At 44.1% G+C, this 18,317-nt stretch overlaps 1 protein-coding gene across 1 annotated transcript in view; it reads right to left on the reverse strand.

Annotated features, from left to right (window-relative positions):
- Znf609 (zinc finger protein 609) overlaps positions 1 to 18,317 on the reverse strand; it is a 127,813-nt gene that overhangs the window by 87,144 nt on the left and 22,352 nt on the right. The window contains exon 2 of the mRNA XM_076925822.1: positions 9,524 to 10,393. Within this exon, the coding sequence (XP_076781937.1) occupies positions 9,524 to 10,270 (747 nt within the window). The 5' untranslated portion in view covers positions 10,271 to 10,393. The remainder of the gene's footprint in view (positions 1 to 9,523; positions 10,394 to 18,317) is intronic.

Here is an 18,317-nt window from a genome sequence, read left to right on the forward strand (position 1 = left end):
CCCAACCTAAACCACAACAGCTCTAAATGTTCTAGATTAATCTGCCCCTTAAGCTTTCAGTGTTAGACTGGCTATTATAAACGGATACCTGTTGTGTATTTCAGACCTTAAACTTTCCAGGTCTTAGGGTATTCTTTCTCCTTAATCTCATAACCACCTCCCATCACTGGGTCTCAGTTAGGAATAACACATTAGAAACCGGTCTTTTGAGGGTGTGTGTGTGGGGGGGGGGGGAATAAGGTCCTGCTGTGTTGCCCAAACTGGTCTCTGACTCCTGGAGCTCAAGGGATCCTCACACCTCCGACGAGACTCTAGATACAGAGAACTGTGACGATGGCAGTTTCAAATACGTAACAATACTGCGCTTCCTCATCTTGTTTAAACTCCACAGTAACTTTAAGAGGTAGGTGATGGTCTACATTACAGTTGATGAAGAGAAAGCTTGAAAAGGTAGGTATTTTGAGTTTTTCTTCTGTTCTCAAAGTTCTAAACCCTAAACTGGTGAGATGATTTGGGAAAGGCCCTGCCTGACCAGAGACCAATCCCTGGGACCTGCTCGACAGAAGGACCAAGATGTTCACTGAACATTACTCAGACACACCTCAAATAAAGAAAAGGAAAAACATGTTTTAAGTTCCAAACTCCTAGATAATCCCTCTAATTTAGAGCACTTCAATTTGTCAGAGAAGACAAAAGATAATCTACACAGCACATAGAAAAGGAAAAACCCCATCTGTGGTCAAGGGTTAATTTTTATTCTTTAAAAGTTTTTGATAAATTTTATTTTCCGTTTTATTGTTTTTATTGTAGTATGGGTGTTTCTGCCTGTGTACACGTTGTAGTCGTGCATGCGATGTTCATGGGGGCAAGAAGACGGCTCCCAGCTCTATGGAACTGGAGTTACAGACGGTGTGAGCCATCCCCTGAGTGCTGGGAAATGAACCTGGATCCTCTGCAAGAACAAGTGCTCTTAACAGAGAAGGCATCTCTCTGGCCCCTCACTGTCACTTTTAAGAAGAAAGGGACACAATCATGTTGGATCTGAAACTCGAGTATTAGTCAACAGGACAGCTAATGTTTGGGGTGGGGGTGGGGTTGTCGCTTGTTTTGGGAAAGGGGTCTACCACAGAGGCTTACCAAGCTCCTGCCCCACCAGCCTCCCAAATACTGGGATTACAAATATTTGTGCTGCCCCAGCAGGCAGGAAAGCTCATGTTAAAATGCAAATTGTGAAAAATTGAGCCTAAGGGCTGGTTACTGGGAGCCTGGGCTCAGGCCTGGCACTGGAGTCTCTGTCCAGGCATCAGAAGCTGCCGATGCTGAAGGTGATGGCGACTTCCGTTCTCACCTTAGTTACCACTTCATGTGGAGACCCTGCTCTCGAGTACGTTCAAAAGAAAACACTAAGGGGTTAAAAATATCTCTAGGGTCTGAAAGTTAAGGGATTTCCCCCCCTCTCTCTCCCTTTCGTGTTCTGAAGCCAAAAAGGTCCCACTGACATCAAGTGCATGAAGGCTCAAGAACAAGAAAGGATTATACAAATACACATGAAGGGAGAGCCCTTTTACCATCTTGATTTTTCTTCATTCTGGGAAAACAAAACAAAATGCCTCTCTTGTTGGTCTTCTACATTATACCAACCGCCATGACAGAGACACATTCTTTAAGATCTATTACATTTTTTATTATTTTTTATTTAAGCGTTAAGGGTCAGACTGCTGAGCCTTCACTCCCTAGACCCTTTAAGTATAGTTTTATCCTATAGCTCTAAATTACCCTCCCACTCTTCCAGCGGTGTGTCCTCTGCTTGATGTGAACCCTGCCTCATGCTGAGACGGATCTAAGTCTCAGACGACATAAACACTGACACGCCAGTATCCAAGAATGAGTAACTTGTAGAACTGCGTCTGATAGACACGTCTCCTCAGACAGCCCAGGACATTTCTTATGTGAGTGCTCTCATCCATGACTAAACTGTATCATGAGTAATATATTTTAAATATTAAGATGGCCTGGCATCTTCCTGATGTTAGTTTTTCCAAGCCCACCCAAACGGTACAACTGGGAAATTAACCGAAGAGAAAAGCAATCTTCCCTCTGCTCTACCTTCAGACACTTCTCCTCCACACCACTGCCGTGTACAGAATCATCCTATACAAATGCAGAGATAAAACATGCTCTCACACACAAATAACTCTCAGCAGGACCCAAAAATCAAAGACTAACCCCACGGTTTTTAAGTGAGCAAGTCCAATTTCCTTCTTTGTAGCTCTTGACACTTGCTGGCGAGAAGCCGTCTGGATTTTTTCTGCCTTGTTCCTGCACCAGAAGGCTCTGCACTGCAGGTCAGAGGATGATAAGGAATGAACAGTGTAATTTCCAAGGCCTCTGAACACAGCCCTGTCAGCAGCTCTGGAGGCAGGTTACTCAAGCATGGCTTGAAGAGTACAAACCACAGAGAGGAGGTCTCAGGCAGTCAGCAGTGGCAGATCTCAGCTGTGTGTGTTACTGCCACCTCCAGCCTGAAAGCACAAGCCTGCTGCCTCCCTAGATCAGCCCCGCTGGTAAAAAGCTCTTGTACTCAAATGGCAAAAATACAACTTCACACTGGGGGAGGAGAATTAGGGACTAAGACTTAGATTTTATTTTTCTTTGCATGCTTACATAGCAACAAAAGCACCGCTCTCCCATGCTCTGCCATGAGACTGTATATGCTGCCAGACCCACAGCAACATTCATCCAACACACTCAACACCACCCCAGGGATGCAGCCGGTTCGTATGAAATCTGAGGTACAAGGAGACTGCTTCAATGCCTCTGGACCCTGTTTGTGGTCTCCTGAGGCTTTAGAACATCACACTAGCACACAAACTTCCCACCCCAGTAATGAAACACGTTCATCTGTTACTGTCAGGCTTTCTGGTGCAGTGGACTGTGGGTAATAGTTCAGACCATTGCTGCATAGGGCAGACTGACACATATTTCAATAAAAGTTTTTTTTTTCTAATCGTTCCTGAATTCGTCCTATGTATTACATAGTTTTCTCTGAGTTAACTAATATATTTTTTTTGTTTTGTAAACAAAATCTTCCTACGTAGCCTCAGCTGTCCTAACTTCCCAAGTACAACAGGCTGGCCTTGAACCCATGAGGTCGGCCTGCTTCTGCCTCCCAAGCGCTGGGATTAAAGGCGTGAGCTGTGATGCCCGACAACTAACTTAACATTGCAGTGACCAATGTGAATGTTCTTATCTTCCACGAGGCAGCTAACAGTTAAGTAGCTCACGATCACTCAGCTCAGAAGCACAGAGTGAGAAACGCCCAACAGTCAGGCTACAGACCACATTCTAAAAAAAAAAAAAAAAAAAAGGAATAATTAGAAGCGGGGGGGGGGGGGGTCGGGTGTGAGTATGTGTACATCCGTGTGTCTGTATGTGTGCACACATGCATTTGCTATGGTTTAGGGGTTAAGGTCAGAGGATAATTTGAGAGACTCAGTTTTCTTCTGACATATGGGTTCTGGGAATCAAACACAGGTCATTAGGGTTGGCGGGGACCCTTAACCTGCTAAGCCAGTTTTTCACCTCCCAGAGTACATTCTTAATTACAAAATCATACATAAGACTTGATGTCTTCCAATATGTATCCCACAAAAAAAAAAAAAAAATGTACAAAGGTTCACAAAATCTCTTTACTTCAAAGTGAAGATTTCTGGGCCCTTATCTCAAAAAACGTATGCAGTAAGGCCAACAATCTACACTTAAAAAAAACAAAAACAAAACAAAACAAAAAAACAAAAAAAAACCAAAGCAAAAAAAAAAAAAACCCTGATGTACACGTGATATGTACCTAAGTCCGCATCACATACGAGTAGAGGTCAAAGAACAATTTTCTGGAGCCAGTTTTCTTCTTCCATTGTAAGGTTGTGGGTGGGGAGTTGGGTGTGGGTATGAACTCAGGTGGTGAAACTCTTCTGTCAAGAGCTTTAACTGCAAGGCCATTTTGTCAGTCCAAAAACCCTCACTTTGACAGACACCCTTGCCTAGGTCCTATGCTCCACTTTAGTTGGTAAACTGTCAGCTCTAAGAAAGAGGAGACCATCTCTTCTTTACCTATAATTTAAGATACAGCATTTAATATATGAAATAATCAACGGTATCTATGGGTCAGTGAGATGCCTCAGCAAGCAAAGGTGTCTGTCTCTTAGGCCTGCTGACCTGAGTTTGATCCTTGGATCCATGTGGTTCAATGAAGAACAATGATGACAATCACAGATTCATTAAGAAATCTAGAGTAACACACACTACACAATGTGGCGTTCAGGAGGCTGGGAAGATGTCTCAGTGGAGACAAGCATTGGCTGCAAAAGCACAAGAACCTGCTTTGGATCCCAGCACCCTTGGGAGCGTGGAGAGCCAAGCATGGCTGTGTGTACATCTATAACCTCAGAGCTGTGGAAGAAGACAGAAGAACTGACAGACCTGCTGACTGCCAACCTATATTCAAAGCAGAGTACGAGAGCAGGACACCCGACCTTCAAGTCCTGCACAGGTGCCCACTGTACACTCTGCACACACAGAGAAATCACGGTGTCTTAAAAACCTAGCTTTAGGGGGCTGGAGAGATGGCTCAGTGGTTAGAGAGCACTGACTACTCTGCCAGAGGTCCTGAGTTCAATCCCCAGCAACCACATGGTGGCTCACAACCGTCTGTAATGGACGCACTCTTCTGGTGTGTCTGAAGACAGCAAAAGTATACTCATATACGTAAAATAAATAAGTAAATTTTAAAAACAAAACAAACAAACAAACAAACAAACAAAAAAACCCCTAGCTTTAACCAAGTGTGGCGTGATAGCTCATACCTATGATCCTAGGTCTCTCGGAGACCAAGGACGAAGGGCTGCTGTGGATCTGAAACCAGTCTAGGATACAAAGTGAATTCAAGGCTCACTATTACACAACGCCCAGATTCAAAAACAAACAGACAAAATCTCCCAAACAACAAAACCAGAAACCTAGCTTCCATACTAGGCTTTGTCACAATCTGAGAAAGTCACATGAACTTCACAATCAGGAGGAAGCTTCCTGTCTTCAAAATGGGGAAACTGGACAAGACAGTCTTCCTCTAGATTTCCCTTGAACTCCGACACCATACGGACAATGAGAGCTGCTGAGCCATGCCTGCAGTTAGACAGTGCGACCTGGACCCACATAAAAACCAGCCTTCTATTTTCTTCGTGAAGGAAAATGCTTGGGGACATTTGGGTGTACGTTTGAGTATGCTGTCAATAACTTAGAAAAGAAACGCAAGTCAGGAGGACGGCCTCAGGAAAGCCTGAGACCACCGAGAATAACGGACCTGAGCTAGACTGGCCAATGAAGAATGGCAACACAAAAGCAATGACTTGGAAGGCATAAACTAGAACGGGAACAGGGGCAAACGAAGATGCTCTTACAACACACGTAATATAGAACCCATAGTCTGAAGGCAAAAAAGCCAAGAGCAGCACCCTTTACGGTTTTCCTTGTATTCTAAACGAACGAGGAAAGAGCACTCTGACAGCAGCCTTAGCTGATACCCAGGCACTGCCAAAGCAGAGTGTGAGGTTTCCACCTGGTGAACAAAATCAAAAGCAACAGCTTCGGGAAAGGGAGCCCGGGCTGCAAAGCTCTAGACCCTGACCTCTGGAGCTGACAAGGTGCCTTATGTAACTTGGAAAAAAAGTATTTTCAATAAATGCATATCTGGAACTTCTGGACAGTCAGCACTGACAGATCACACAGTTCTGTGTGCGAATTCCTTTTTTCTTGCCTGTCAGACGTGTGGCAAAAGCAGAATGTTCAGGGCACTCACACAGGAGTCCCGCCTCCTTCCAGCTCCTGCTCCATTCTCAACCTAACAACCTCTCAATCAAGCCAAAAGCAAGAAAGCAGGCAGAAGCCAGAAGCTCGGTTCGCTCACTCCTTGACATCACACTCCCCCCTCCCCCCAGCAGTGCTCAACAATACAGGGCAGCAATGGCTCCTAACAGCCATCTCAGTCTCTCCAGTAAACTCTGCCAGGAAGGTGTGTGAGAGCAAACACTGATTTCGCGGAGGGCAATACACGCCCTCAGCTGACAGAAAATTCTTCCGTCTCTGAGCAAGGCCACACACCGACTTGATAGACAGAGCCCTGGCGTAGGGAATTTGAATATTATGCCCCTGACTAGCTAATGCTCAACATGGGACAATTCTAACCAGTATCACAGACTCCTCTCCTATTTGGAAACATGGGCTTTTTGGTGGGGGCTGGAGAGATGGCTCAGCGGTCAGAGCACTGGCTATTGTTGCTGAGGACCCAATTTCAGTTCCCAGTACCCACACAGTAGCTAAGAAATATCTGTAACTTCAGTTTTAGAGAACCCGATGCATCTTCTGGCCCCTGAATACATGTACATAGACATACATTCAGGCAAAACACCCATACACATAAAACAAAAATAAATAAATCTTGAAGAAGAAAGAAAAGGCAGTATGGGATGTGGTGCTTTAATATCTTCCAATTTTTGAGTTTCCCTCTTCATGGTAGCTCCCAGCTTGATTACATCACACATGTTTTGCTGTTTTGGTTCTGTTGATTGTCCCTACAAAAAGTAACATTCCAAACCAGTTGTATCAGAGGCAAGCCCACATTTCAGGGGGAAAAAAGACTCTGCTTTTAAACTAAACTACAACACTAATCAACACTCCCTGAACAGCTACTGAATGCAACACCCTGGGGTTCTAAGTTCTCAAAAGCTGATGCTTCCTGAAAAACTCCGAACATTTTCTCTCTTATCTACCCCTCCCTACCCCTCTGCTCCGCCATCAAGATCAAGTCTGTCCACTCCCGCCCGCCTTCCTTTCAATAGGCTGCGACCCCAGACACTTTCCTTTCTTCCATTTTGTCTGTTTTCTCTTTCCATTCCAGAAATGCTTTTTCCTTGCAAAGAATGTTTATCTCCTAGCAACTTCCAAACATTTACTTAAATACTTTATTAACCAAAGACAATATGGTAGGGCACCTTTGAGCACTGTGTCCAACTGGGGTTCTAGAGTACAAGTAAGGAATTTTTACACAGCAGACTCAGCCAGGCAGGTGCTGTACACTAGTGATCCCAGCAATACAGAGGCAGAGGTGCTACCTCAGGTTCAAGAACAGCCTGGTCTAGCCAAGCATGCAGGTACACACCTTTAGAGATCCAGTACTCAGGAGGCAGCGGTAGGCAGATCTGAGTTTGAGGCCAACCTGGTTTACAAAGAAAGTTCCAGTACAGCCAGGGCTACACAAAAAGTAAACATTCCAAACAACTACAAAAAGTAACATTCCAAACCAGTTGTATCAGAGGCAAGCCCACATTTCAGGAGGAAAAAAAAAAAAAAAAAAAAGACTCTGCTTTTAAACTAAACTGCAACAAAGAAACCCCGTCTTGGAAAACAAAACAAAACAAAACCAACCAAATGAAAAAGAATAACTTGGTCCATACAGTAAGTTCTAGGCAAGCTGGGGTTACATAACTGGGTCTGTATTGGGGAAAAAAAATTACAACACCATCAAATAAACAAACAAACAAACACTGTGAGTATGGTAACGGTGAGGTGAGCTGCACAACAAACTGCATGATTCTCAATGATGCACCTTTATCCGCCTCCCCTTCTATCTCTCACTTGACTCCTCCACTTAGTCCACCTGGGAGGCAAAGCGTATGTCAAAGTTACAGTAAGGGGCAAAACTCCCCAACACCACGATGTAATAGCTGCAAGTGCAGCGTGTCAGGCCACCCCACAGTCCATGCACCTACGTCAGAGAAAACAGACCCATTTCTTCCTCAGAGGAAGTCGTGAACACATACTTGTATCCAACACAAAGCTAAGCAGTTGTAATCCATTCACCGCAGACTACAACTGCATTTAGAAGATTCCAGTACAAGAATTCTAAATGAGAAAATGGAAAACACCCTCAGAAATAGCCCTCCACACAGAAGAACGACGATTGTGAACGGGGATGTGTGGCAGGGACTGCCTGAAGCCAGACGCAGGGAACAGTGTAATGAGCCTGGAACAGGAGCAGGAACTCCGGGTACTCCCAGGCCTCTTTACAGCAGCACAGTCCATCTGCACCCCAGAGAAAATGGCAAATCACAGCCAGCACAGGATGAACCAGCCAACGACCAGCTGGAACTTGACTGTACCGAGGTGGACTACAACATCTGCCACCCAAACACAGGCAGCCTCTCTGGCAGCTGCCACTGGCAAAGGGAATCAACCATTGTATTATATAACTGGAAGAAAATCACAGCCCTGGTACCGAAAATGCCCAGATGTTGCTAAAAACTATAGAACAGATGTGTCAGAGGCAAAGACCTAAATGCCTGTAGCAAAGAAAACACAAGCCACTACCAAAATCCAGGCAATAAGAGAGCACCACCACCCAAATATATACGTCTTTATTAACACTTACATTTGGAAATACGCATTCCCTGCTGCAACTGCTGTGATTACAGAGAAATCAATTTATGCCGCATCTGCTGCGATCAGCTGAATGCATAGGGCGAGCAGAGCAAAACAGAAAATCAAGAGCCAAAGAAGAGCTCGTCACCAGAGCAGCTACTCTGCAGGAAAAGGCAGGCTGCTCAAGTCTGAGGCAGCCTGAGCTGACCTGAGACTGGAAACTATTCTACCACAGTCCTACAAGCTTCATTTCCTCAAGTATCAACTCAGATCACTTTCCTGAAGGGAGAGAAGCAATCCTACTGCCTCCTGGGGCTGCAGACACCTATGCTTCCAAGTCAAGCAGAAGGGGAGGTATCATTACACTATTTGGCAGCAATAAAACCACCAAGAGACTTGATTTCCGATGGTTGCAGGAGATACCTGGCAGAGAGCAATACTTTCAGGGGCCAAAGAATATTCTAGGCCAAAGTTTCAAAGCTGCCACAGTGACTCACAGGCCTGATTAAGAGCCGCGCAGCAGGGTCGGCACCTCCTTCCCTGTTTACTACGCTGGTATCTTTATCACTTTGTTTTTGGTAGCCACCAATGGAATCCTCAGCAGATATGCCATGACAATTACCTCTCTGTCTGTCCTGCCATCGCTGAGCAGCACCATTTACCCACTAAGAACAGTATGTAGCTTAAACATGTAACCAACCATTATGAATCTGATGATGAAATTTCAGCCAAGCAGGAAATCACATGAAGATTTAATGTCAGCATCTAGCAACAAGTGTCTTGACATGTGACAATAATAAGGTGTGAGAAAATTCACTCTGTCAAGCAGCTCTAGATCCCCACACAGAAATCATACTCCAAGAGGTCTGGACCTGCTGCAAATGAGTCTGTGGGGAATCCTTTAATTTGGAACAAAATCACATTATCATTACCATCTGCTCTGACCTTGTAATTGGTCATTACCCACACACTAATAAGCCTCCCACAGAGTGCACACAGCGTTTGGCAGTTACTCTGGGGCAGTGGGCAGCCATATCTGGCCACCTCTTACCTTTTCAGACTTGACTTTCTTTAGTGGCCGACACTCATTCTCCCCTTCCTCTGGTTCCGGCTTAGTTCCCAAAGGATTGAGTGCTGCCCTAGGTTCCATAGCTATGCTCCCAAGTGGCTCCACAGTTCCTGGGTCCATCCCCGAACTTCCATCGTACTGACTACCCCGTCCTCCCAAGGGAACTGGCTGGAGGACCCCAGGCTCCTTTTCCGAACACGTCCCCACGCCTTCACTTCTGTCCTTCTTGCCCTTAGATGAGCTGTTCTCCTTCTCCTTTTTGGAGCCTGCTACACCGCGCGACGCCTTAGCAGCTTTCTCCGAGCCCTTGGGAACAGCAGCAGCAACCAGGCCTCCTGCGTTGGCACCTTCTCCCGAGCGGCCCTGCACCTCTTTCTTGTTTGCTGCCCCCTCACTTGGAGAGAACAAGGACGCCCCTGGACTGGGCTTGCTAGTGTCTTTGCCACTCTTACTCCTTTTGGATTTTGATTTGCCTTCCTTCCCTTGAGGACCTGGCACTGGGGTGACAAACTTGATGTTGTCTGGTAGTGTGGCCACAGCATTGGGAGCTGGTATTCCCACCTCCTTGGAGCCTGACATTTCCAGTTTCTGCTGGTCCTTTTCCAGATCGGCGTCCAGGTCGATGATGAGATTCCCTACGCCAATGTCCCACTCATCCCCGCTGTCATACGTCTCGACTGCGTGTGCGTCCACTCCTTTCCCTCCGCAGGCTGCACCGCTCAAGGACATCTTAGAGTCACTGTCCCACTCAAGACTCCAGGCTCTTCCTCGCCCAGCTTCCTGTCTCCAGCGTCAGCTACGTTCTCAGACCTGCCTCCTGGGTCCGAACTTGTCCAGTGGACAACATCATTGCTGGAAAAAGAAAATGTTAAAAACTGTTAAAGAAAACAATACAGGCAAGGAGATAGCCTGAGATAAACTCCCAATGCAAGCTGGACCCTTCCTGTGTGGCCTCATGCCTCAGTGGGCAAGACAAGTTCAGTCCAATCATGTCACACGGCACCGAGAGAAGGTGATTCCCACTCCACCTCATCAGGGAAGAATACAAGATTTCCAGTTGCCCAAGACTCTGGCGAGTGTTAACTAGTCGTCTTCTACAAAAGTTGCCCCTTCCTGAAAGACTTAACTTTCCCTCCCACTGCCAGCCGGCACTCCTGTCTGAATCAGTACAGGCCCAGCACATCACAGACTGAAGCTGCAACAGCTCTGCTCACACCCCCTTTTCTGTTAGCTGCTTGAGTTATCAGTGACTCAGAACATGATCTAGCAAAAGCCTTAACAACTCTCTACTAACAGGGCCAATCCCTACTAAAAATAGAGTGCAGACTCCATGTCATCCTAGTACTGAAGAAAAAAAAGCCTTATTGTGGTTAAGGGAAAGAATAAAGACCTAGGAAAAATGCAAATTCAGTGTGTAACTGTAACCAGAGACACGGTTCTCAGAGGGACTCAGCCTATCACTTGATTCCAGAGAAGCTACAAAGTCCTTACCAAACTCGAGGCTGGAAAGCATGTCCACCAAGCAGGGTTCATATAGCCTTCCCTACTAAATATTAGAAAGAAAAATGTTTTCCTTGACTCTGCTGAAAGCCCTTCTCCCAAAATGGTAAGATTTAAACACGTGACTAAAAGACTCCATGCTCTACACCACAGGTACAAGGATAATTTATGTCTGTCCGCTGTCTTCTGGCTGAGGAGACATAGAGTGAAAATCACCTAGAAAAACCAGCAACCGACGTGTACCGTCCAGGAGTTACTCTATGATAAAGCTAAAAGTTCTGTTCTTGCTTGCCTCTCTGTGCATCACCTTTCTATATCTGTTTAGAAGAAAACAAAACAAACTTTTGTAACACACTTGTGTATACAGAGCAACACAACAACACAACAGCAGTGTCACAGAGCAACCTGGAAAGTAATTATTTAACAAGTAAACGAATCGTATAGGACAAGGCAAGCTGTGACTTTTTACCTGCTCTGTCGTAACAATGTAGGGTACTGAGGCCAAAAAAAAAAAAAAAAAAAAAAGGCATTTTAGAAGAGCAGGTCTGCACCATGTAAGTGTCAGATTTAAGCAGTATGACCTGTAAGCAGTATGACCTTAACCTGTAGTTTAGCTTCAGATTTGAGAGGTTCACCCATTACCTAAGTAGAAAGTTTATTGCCAACAGCGGTCAATTACTGTTTACTAGCAGTATCAAGTCTGTATCAATCTTGCTTCCTCCAGGATGAGCTAAATTAAGAGTAGGGGAATAAGATGAAAATATCAAGAAAAAGTACCCCATGAAAGGTAAAGGAGCCATAATTCCTGAAGACTCTGAGAGTAGTGTAACAGATATTTGTTCATTCACCTAATGTTCTTCAAACTTATTCAGGATATGCTCAGCATTAAACGAATGTCAGAAAATATAGCAACTGGTCACAGTGAACAGGGCAGCAGAACTTGGTACTGAAAGAAATTCTCTTGCAAGAGACCAAGGGCATTTCTAAGAAAGAACGCTTAAATTGAATTCCCACTACAGAAGATTATTACAGCACAATTCTTCCCCAAATATAATGTACCACCTGTGCAATCTCTTTAATTGTGGCGAGGTCTAACATCTATTCCACACTGATTAAGGCTTTACTTACCATCTCCAGAGCTGATTATCGTGAGGGTATAATTTAGTCACTGGATGACCTCGCGGTGTTTTACCCTTGGAAAACCACTATAACTTTCCTTACGGACAAGAGACTTTTCTCTAGAAAATAGGATGGTAATAAGGAGAGGCTGGAGGAGGAGAGAAAATGAAAGCACAAGCATGAAATTACTGGGACTTGCTAAGAGTTTTTCCTCGCTGTCCTGGCCGGCTTGTGCAAGACCAGTATAAAGTATGACAATAGGAAGGAAAGCGTCACGAAGGTAACAGGCTGAAATGAAAAGACATAACTTAGTTGAAAGGACAAAAGGACATGCTACAATGGGAGGGCGGTAGAGCCTGGGTGCTCATCAAATATACACAAAAAAAGGAAGATGAAATTAAGCGTAAATCAGTATCGATTTAAACAGAGCAATCAAAAAAGCACAAAAATAAATCTATGCAATGAGATCATGCAAAATTATCTTTTCAGAGTGCAAGGGGATGAGCAATAAAAAGCAGTGATAAAGGAGACGGACACCACGTTTGCCACTGAGGAGATCGGGATACCTGGGAGAAAAGCAACCCTATCGAAGACAAAGCACAGGAGCAGCACCCTGTGTAGACAAAGACTTTTCGTGCAGACTGGAAATGGTCACTACATGTTTAACAAATTCCTTTTACAGACAGATCCTCCAGCAGCCTAAGACAGCTTCACAGTCGCTATGTGAAACATTCCAAAGGCTGTCACGCTTGTCCTAACTAACACACTAGCCTTTTTTTGAGACTGGATCTCCTTATACTGCCCAGGTTGATCTTAAACTCATGAGCTCAAATGAGTCTTCTGCATCAGTCTCCAAAACTACTGGAATCACAGGCATGTGCTACCACACCTGGCTGTGTGAAATCATTTTTTTAAAAGGAACAATCAGCCAGGCAGGCAGTGGTGGGGCACATATTTAATCCCAGCACTCAGGAGGCAGAGGCAGGTGAATCTTTCTGAGTTCAGGGCCAGCCTGGTCTATGGAACAATTTCCAGGATAGCCAAGGCTACACAGAGAAACCCTGTCTTAACCCCCACTCCTAGTAAAGGGCTAGCACAGGCTACGTGAGCTATGGTCTCAAAAATAAACAAAACACCCATAAAGGCAAACAATGAATGACACAGGGGAGAAGAGAAAGAAAATCTACAGAATTTAAAGGCAGTTTGTTAGGGAAAGAATCTTATACCAGAAGCTGTAATAAAATCAACGAGTCTCTTGCTGCCTCTCCTTGCCCTACCCCAAACAGGGTTTCTCTGTGAAACAGTCCTGGCTGTCCTAGAACTCGCTTTGTAGACCAAGCTGGCCTCAAACTCAGAGGTCAGCCTGCCTCTGTCATGAATTAAAGGCCATGTTCCATGCCCAGCTGTAAATAGATAAACTCTTTAAAAGTCTTATGCCAGTGGGTCTGCTGGCAAAGCCACTTGGGAGGATAAGGCAGGAGGTTCACAAGTTTAACTGCCTGGACTACAGTTAAGTTTAAGGTCAATCTTTGCATCCCAGTGAGATTCTGTTTTAAAAGTAATAAACATTTTTTAAAAAGGAAATCAGTTGGGCCAAACACCCAAGATCCTACCTTCAATCCCAGTACTGACAAAACAAACATCATACAAGAAGTTTTACATTGTGAATTTGTTTGTAATAAATATGTCAAATGTTTTCATTTTTAAAAAAGATTTGTTTTATATATGGATGGGTGTTTTGCCTGCATGTAGGTGTGTGTGTGCCACATGTATCCAGTGTCCCAACAGTCCAGAAGAGGGCACCAGATCCCCTGAACTCAAGTTATATATGGTTGTGCGCCACCATGTGGGTGTTGGGAATTAAATTTGGGTCCTCCGCAAGAACTGTGTGTGTGTGTGTGTGTGTGTGTGTGTGAGAGAGAGAGAGAGAGAGAGAGAGAGAGAGAGAGAGAGAGAGAGAGAGCGCGCGTGCTAGGATTAAAGACATGTGCCACCACTGTCTGTGTAGCAAGTGCTCTTAATGACTGAGACGTCTCTATAGCCCTGTTTTCAGCTATTTAAGTATAAATTCTCTCTCTCTCTCTCTCTCTCTCTCTCTCTCTCTCTCTCTCTCTCTCTCTCTCACACACACACACACACACACACGGTCAAAAATTACATAGACCACTAAAACAAGTTCCATAAATGTAAATAATTCTTGTAAATACAAATGCTGAATTTTATAATATGAAGAAAAATTCAATATAAATATTAAACACTGTCTTTACCTATTAAAGAGTTCTTTCCTAGAAAACTACCTAGAATTTCTAAATGTCTAGAACATAAAATGAAAAAGACATATCCCAAGAAATGAATTCTAGGGGCCTGGTGTTCTTTCAGAGAGCCCATCTCCTATTTTTGACAATAAAGAATTGCATAAGCATTACATTACTGCAACCAGGAGACTTCAGAAACCCAGCTTCAAAACTCAGCAGGCTTCACAGTAACTTTGGTGGTGCATTTCAAAAGATACACTGTAAAATTACCTTTAATTAGCCTTGGCCACAGCAGCCAAACCATTTCCCATCTGTTCCACACAGCATCCCTGGCTTCATACAGCTAATAATCGGCTCCGACAGGTCACTGCAGAGATGTTTAACCTTAGGAGGTAGGGTCACTGTCACACTGGCTGGGAGTGAAATGCAATGACCTCTAGCCTCCATAGATGAGAGAGTGCAACCAGGACAACCAACACCGTCTCGTGCAAGAACTGTGACGACTTTCCTCACTCTTGTCTCCTGCTGTGTAACTAACTGTACTCTGTCCCATTTAGGGTCACCACCCAGCAGATTCTGGCATCATTTGTCCACCAAAACTTGTGCCATCTGTGCTGTTTCTGCACGTATCAGCAAGAAACTCCTGTCTGCATGGCTGTGGTTAGGGGACCAAGGTCATGACAATGACTCTTTACCCACACAAAGCGGTTACCTCCAGATCCAGTTTCCTATTTGGAAGCCAAACACAGCTCCTGGCCTACCAGCCCAGTGATAAAATCGTAGACCACACCTAATAGGTTACCACCTGCCCGTTCTGAGGACATTTGTCATAGGTCATACATACTGTTCCTCCACTATAGGAACAAATTAAATTAGCCTCTTCTCCAAGGATGAGACTGATAAAAGTAGTTCACTGCCCTTGTATGCACAACTCGAGTACTTCTCTTTCTACCCTAAGGACTTCAAATACAGGGTTCTATTCCTTGCTAGCTATTCACAGACAATCCATTCTAAGCAGAAAATAAAGCATGCAATGTTATCCTCTCTTTTTTTTTAGGGCTTTAGATCAATTTTCTTATAGGCTTTGGGCTGACACCTGACAGTTATATCAGTCTCCTTAGAAAACTAACACCACACACATATAACAGTCAGGTATTCGTCTCTAAAAACAATGTTATATTCATTCTTCCTTCTTTTTCTTTCTCTTTTTCTAAGTAGACAGGGTTTCTCTGTGTAGCCCTGGCTGTTCTGGAACTCACTCTGTAGACCAGGCTGGCCTCGAACTCAGAAATCCGCCTGCCTCTGCCTCCCAAGTGCTGGGATTAAAGGCCTATACTATAATCATTTCTTGTTTTTTATAGTATTTTTTAAAGTAAATTTAGAATGGGGGGGGGGAGGATGTAATTTCAGAGGCTGAAGAGATGGCTCAGTATAAAAATACTTACTGCTCTACCAGAGGCTCCTAGTTCAATTCCCAGCACTCACACTGGTCAGCTCATAGATACCTGTAACACTAGCTCCAACAAATCCAAAACTTTGTTCTGGTCTGGCAGGCCCTCCCACACCTGTGGCATATACATACAGGCACACGCACACATAAGTAAAAAAAGAAATATAGTTTTAAAGAGAGATGGTTTCAGAACTTAAATTTCCACTGAAATTAAGCTTCATCATTAAGTATTAGTTTCTTTTATATGAAATGGAAAAATCCACCATGTTCTAAACATGTTCTGAGAACATGAAACTTAAAAAGTAAGACAACTCAAAACTACCAGTGATCAAAATATTGGGCTATTCATGGATATACTTCATCAGTCAACTAAGTGGTCTTTTTTCTCTTTTCCCTCCCTCCCTCCCTCCCTCCCTCCCTCCCTCCCTCCCTCCCTCCCTTTTTTCCTTTCTCCTCCCTTCCTCTTCCCTCTGTATTTTGTAAGCAGTGTCTCACCATGTGTCCCTGGCTGTTCCAGAGCACAGAGCAGCTTGTCTCTGCCTCCCCAGTGCTGGAAATCCAAGGCGGGAGCCCCTCTGCTGCACTATTTTGTTTTGTTTATTTTAAATACAGATCTCACTATACAGTCTAGGCTGGCCTTGAACTCAAGATCCCCCTGCTTCCTGTATACTGAGATTTTAAGAGTGTGCCGCCTCACCTAGCTACAGGCCATCTAAAGCATTTGAAAGAGTAAAGAAAAAAATTAAAGAGGAAAATTTAAAACAAATTAATTCACAGATTGTACTGATAGCCATTTGAGTCCTTTGAAGGGAAATGGCAGTCGCTTCTATAGTCTGATGCACGGCCTCCTTTGTAAAGGATTCCTACCCAGCTGGGGATGTGACACAGGCCTCCAAGAATGCCAGCCTAGCAGGCATGGTTCAATCTCGAGCACCCCATGAACTGGGTGTGGCAGCGCACAGCTGTAATCAACTCTTGGGAGGTAGAGGTAGAAAGATGAGAAGTTCAAGATCACCCTTTCACAAGGTGGAGATGGACATTTTCTTCAGTTACAGCCAGTGGTAAGTTGTGGGTTCCTCCATTTATAACCTCTGACCCACCTCCTGTAAGTAACCCTAATTAAATTCCTTGGTTCACACAAAAGGGGAAAAAAAAGACATCAAAGTAACAGGGACTAGGAAGGGGATCAGCAGGAGTGGGTGGGGCAGGAGGGAAATGGTATAAATAAAACATATATGAAAATACTGTAATGAGCCTATTCTTTATTTAATACATGCTAATAAAATAATATCCCACCTTCAGATAATAATTCCTACCTTCAGACATGGTTCAGAAAACCTTATACTATACTTACTGACAGAAAGAGTCCATCTTGTTTCAAACTCTCCTAGGCCCGGGTAGGGGTGCAGTTCAGTGGTGAAGTGCTTATCTATTATGTCTAGGGCTCTGGGTTCAATTCCCAGTACCTCAAAACAAAAATCTCTCGGGGTCAAAGTATGAAGCTCATAGTTAAACACAAATGGTCTCTCTTCCAACCCACTAAATCGTCGACCTGACACAGCAGGCCTTCAGATATAAACTGTGTGAAGTTCAATATGTGTATGTACATAGACAACCGAAAATAAATCAGTGGGAAGTGAAGTTGCCAAGAAGGTATCACATTATATCATCTTCCCTGAATTTCAGATGCTGCCTTGAAACCACATGGTCTTAGGTGCCTCCAGTAAGGACAGTGCAGCAAGTAGGTCAGACAGAAGGGTAAGAGTGCCTCCCTCTCCAGTTGCCACACTACAGGAGAATTCACTAATCAACTCAATCTCCACCCAGGGCTCGGTGAGAAAAACAATCAACTTCCTTTGGGTCTCTTCCTTACGTTATATTAATTTATTAATTATTACTGTAACAAAGGAACTCTGCCATATCCTCAAGTAACATAGATCACTGCTGTGTATCACCAATGGAATTAGATATTAAAAAAATAGAGTAACTGTACCAATTTGAAAAGACAGATCCAATCAACTGGGCTCAACTGACCATGTGTCGCATAAGGTCAGCAGAGTAAAGTTGTAGCGCCAGTGTCTCCAAGTCTGTCTTTCTAAGCTGCAGCTCATGAATAGTTTTACGGTCCTTACAGGCTGCTATTCCCAGACAGAGATTATGAGGCTTGACCTGTTTCATTTCACATAAGCAACTGACATTTCTACCAGGACAAAGCTACTCAACAGAGCTCAAGTGTAGATCCTTGGGCGTTTGTCAATATCATCCTGTGTCAGCAAATGTATCTCATATAAGATGAGCGGCATATTAAACCTATAAATAATTCAGTCCCAACTCTACAGAGATTAACTTTAAGAACCTGACCTATATAGGAAACACTTATCAAGACCTGTAAGTAGGCCAAAGAACAGAAGGCAAAGGATCTGAAGTAGTAGTAACAATAACAACAACGACA

This window comes from Arvicanthis niloticus, chromosome 26, assembly GCF_011762505.2.
Source record: "Arvicanthis niloticus isolate mArvNil1 chromosome 26, mArvNil1.pat.X, whole genome shotgun sequence".
Classification (NCBI taxonomy): domain Eukaryota; kingdom Metazoa; phylum Chordata; class Mammalia; order Rodentia; family Muridae; genus Arvicanthis; species Arvicanthis niloticus.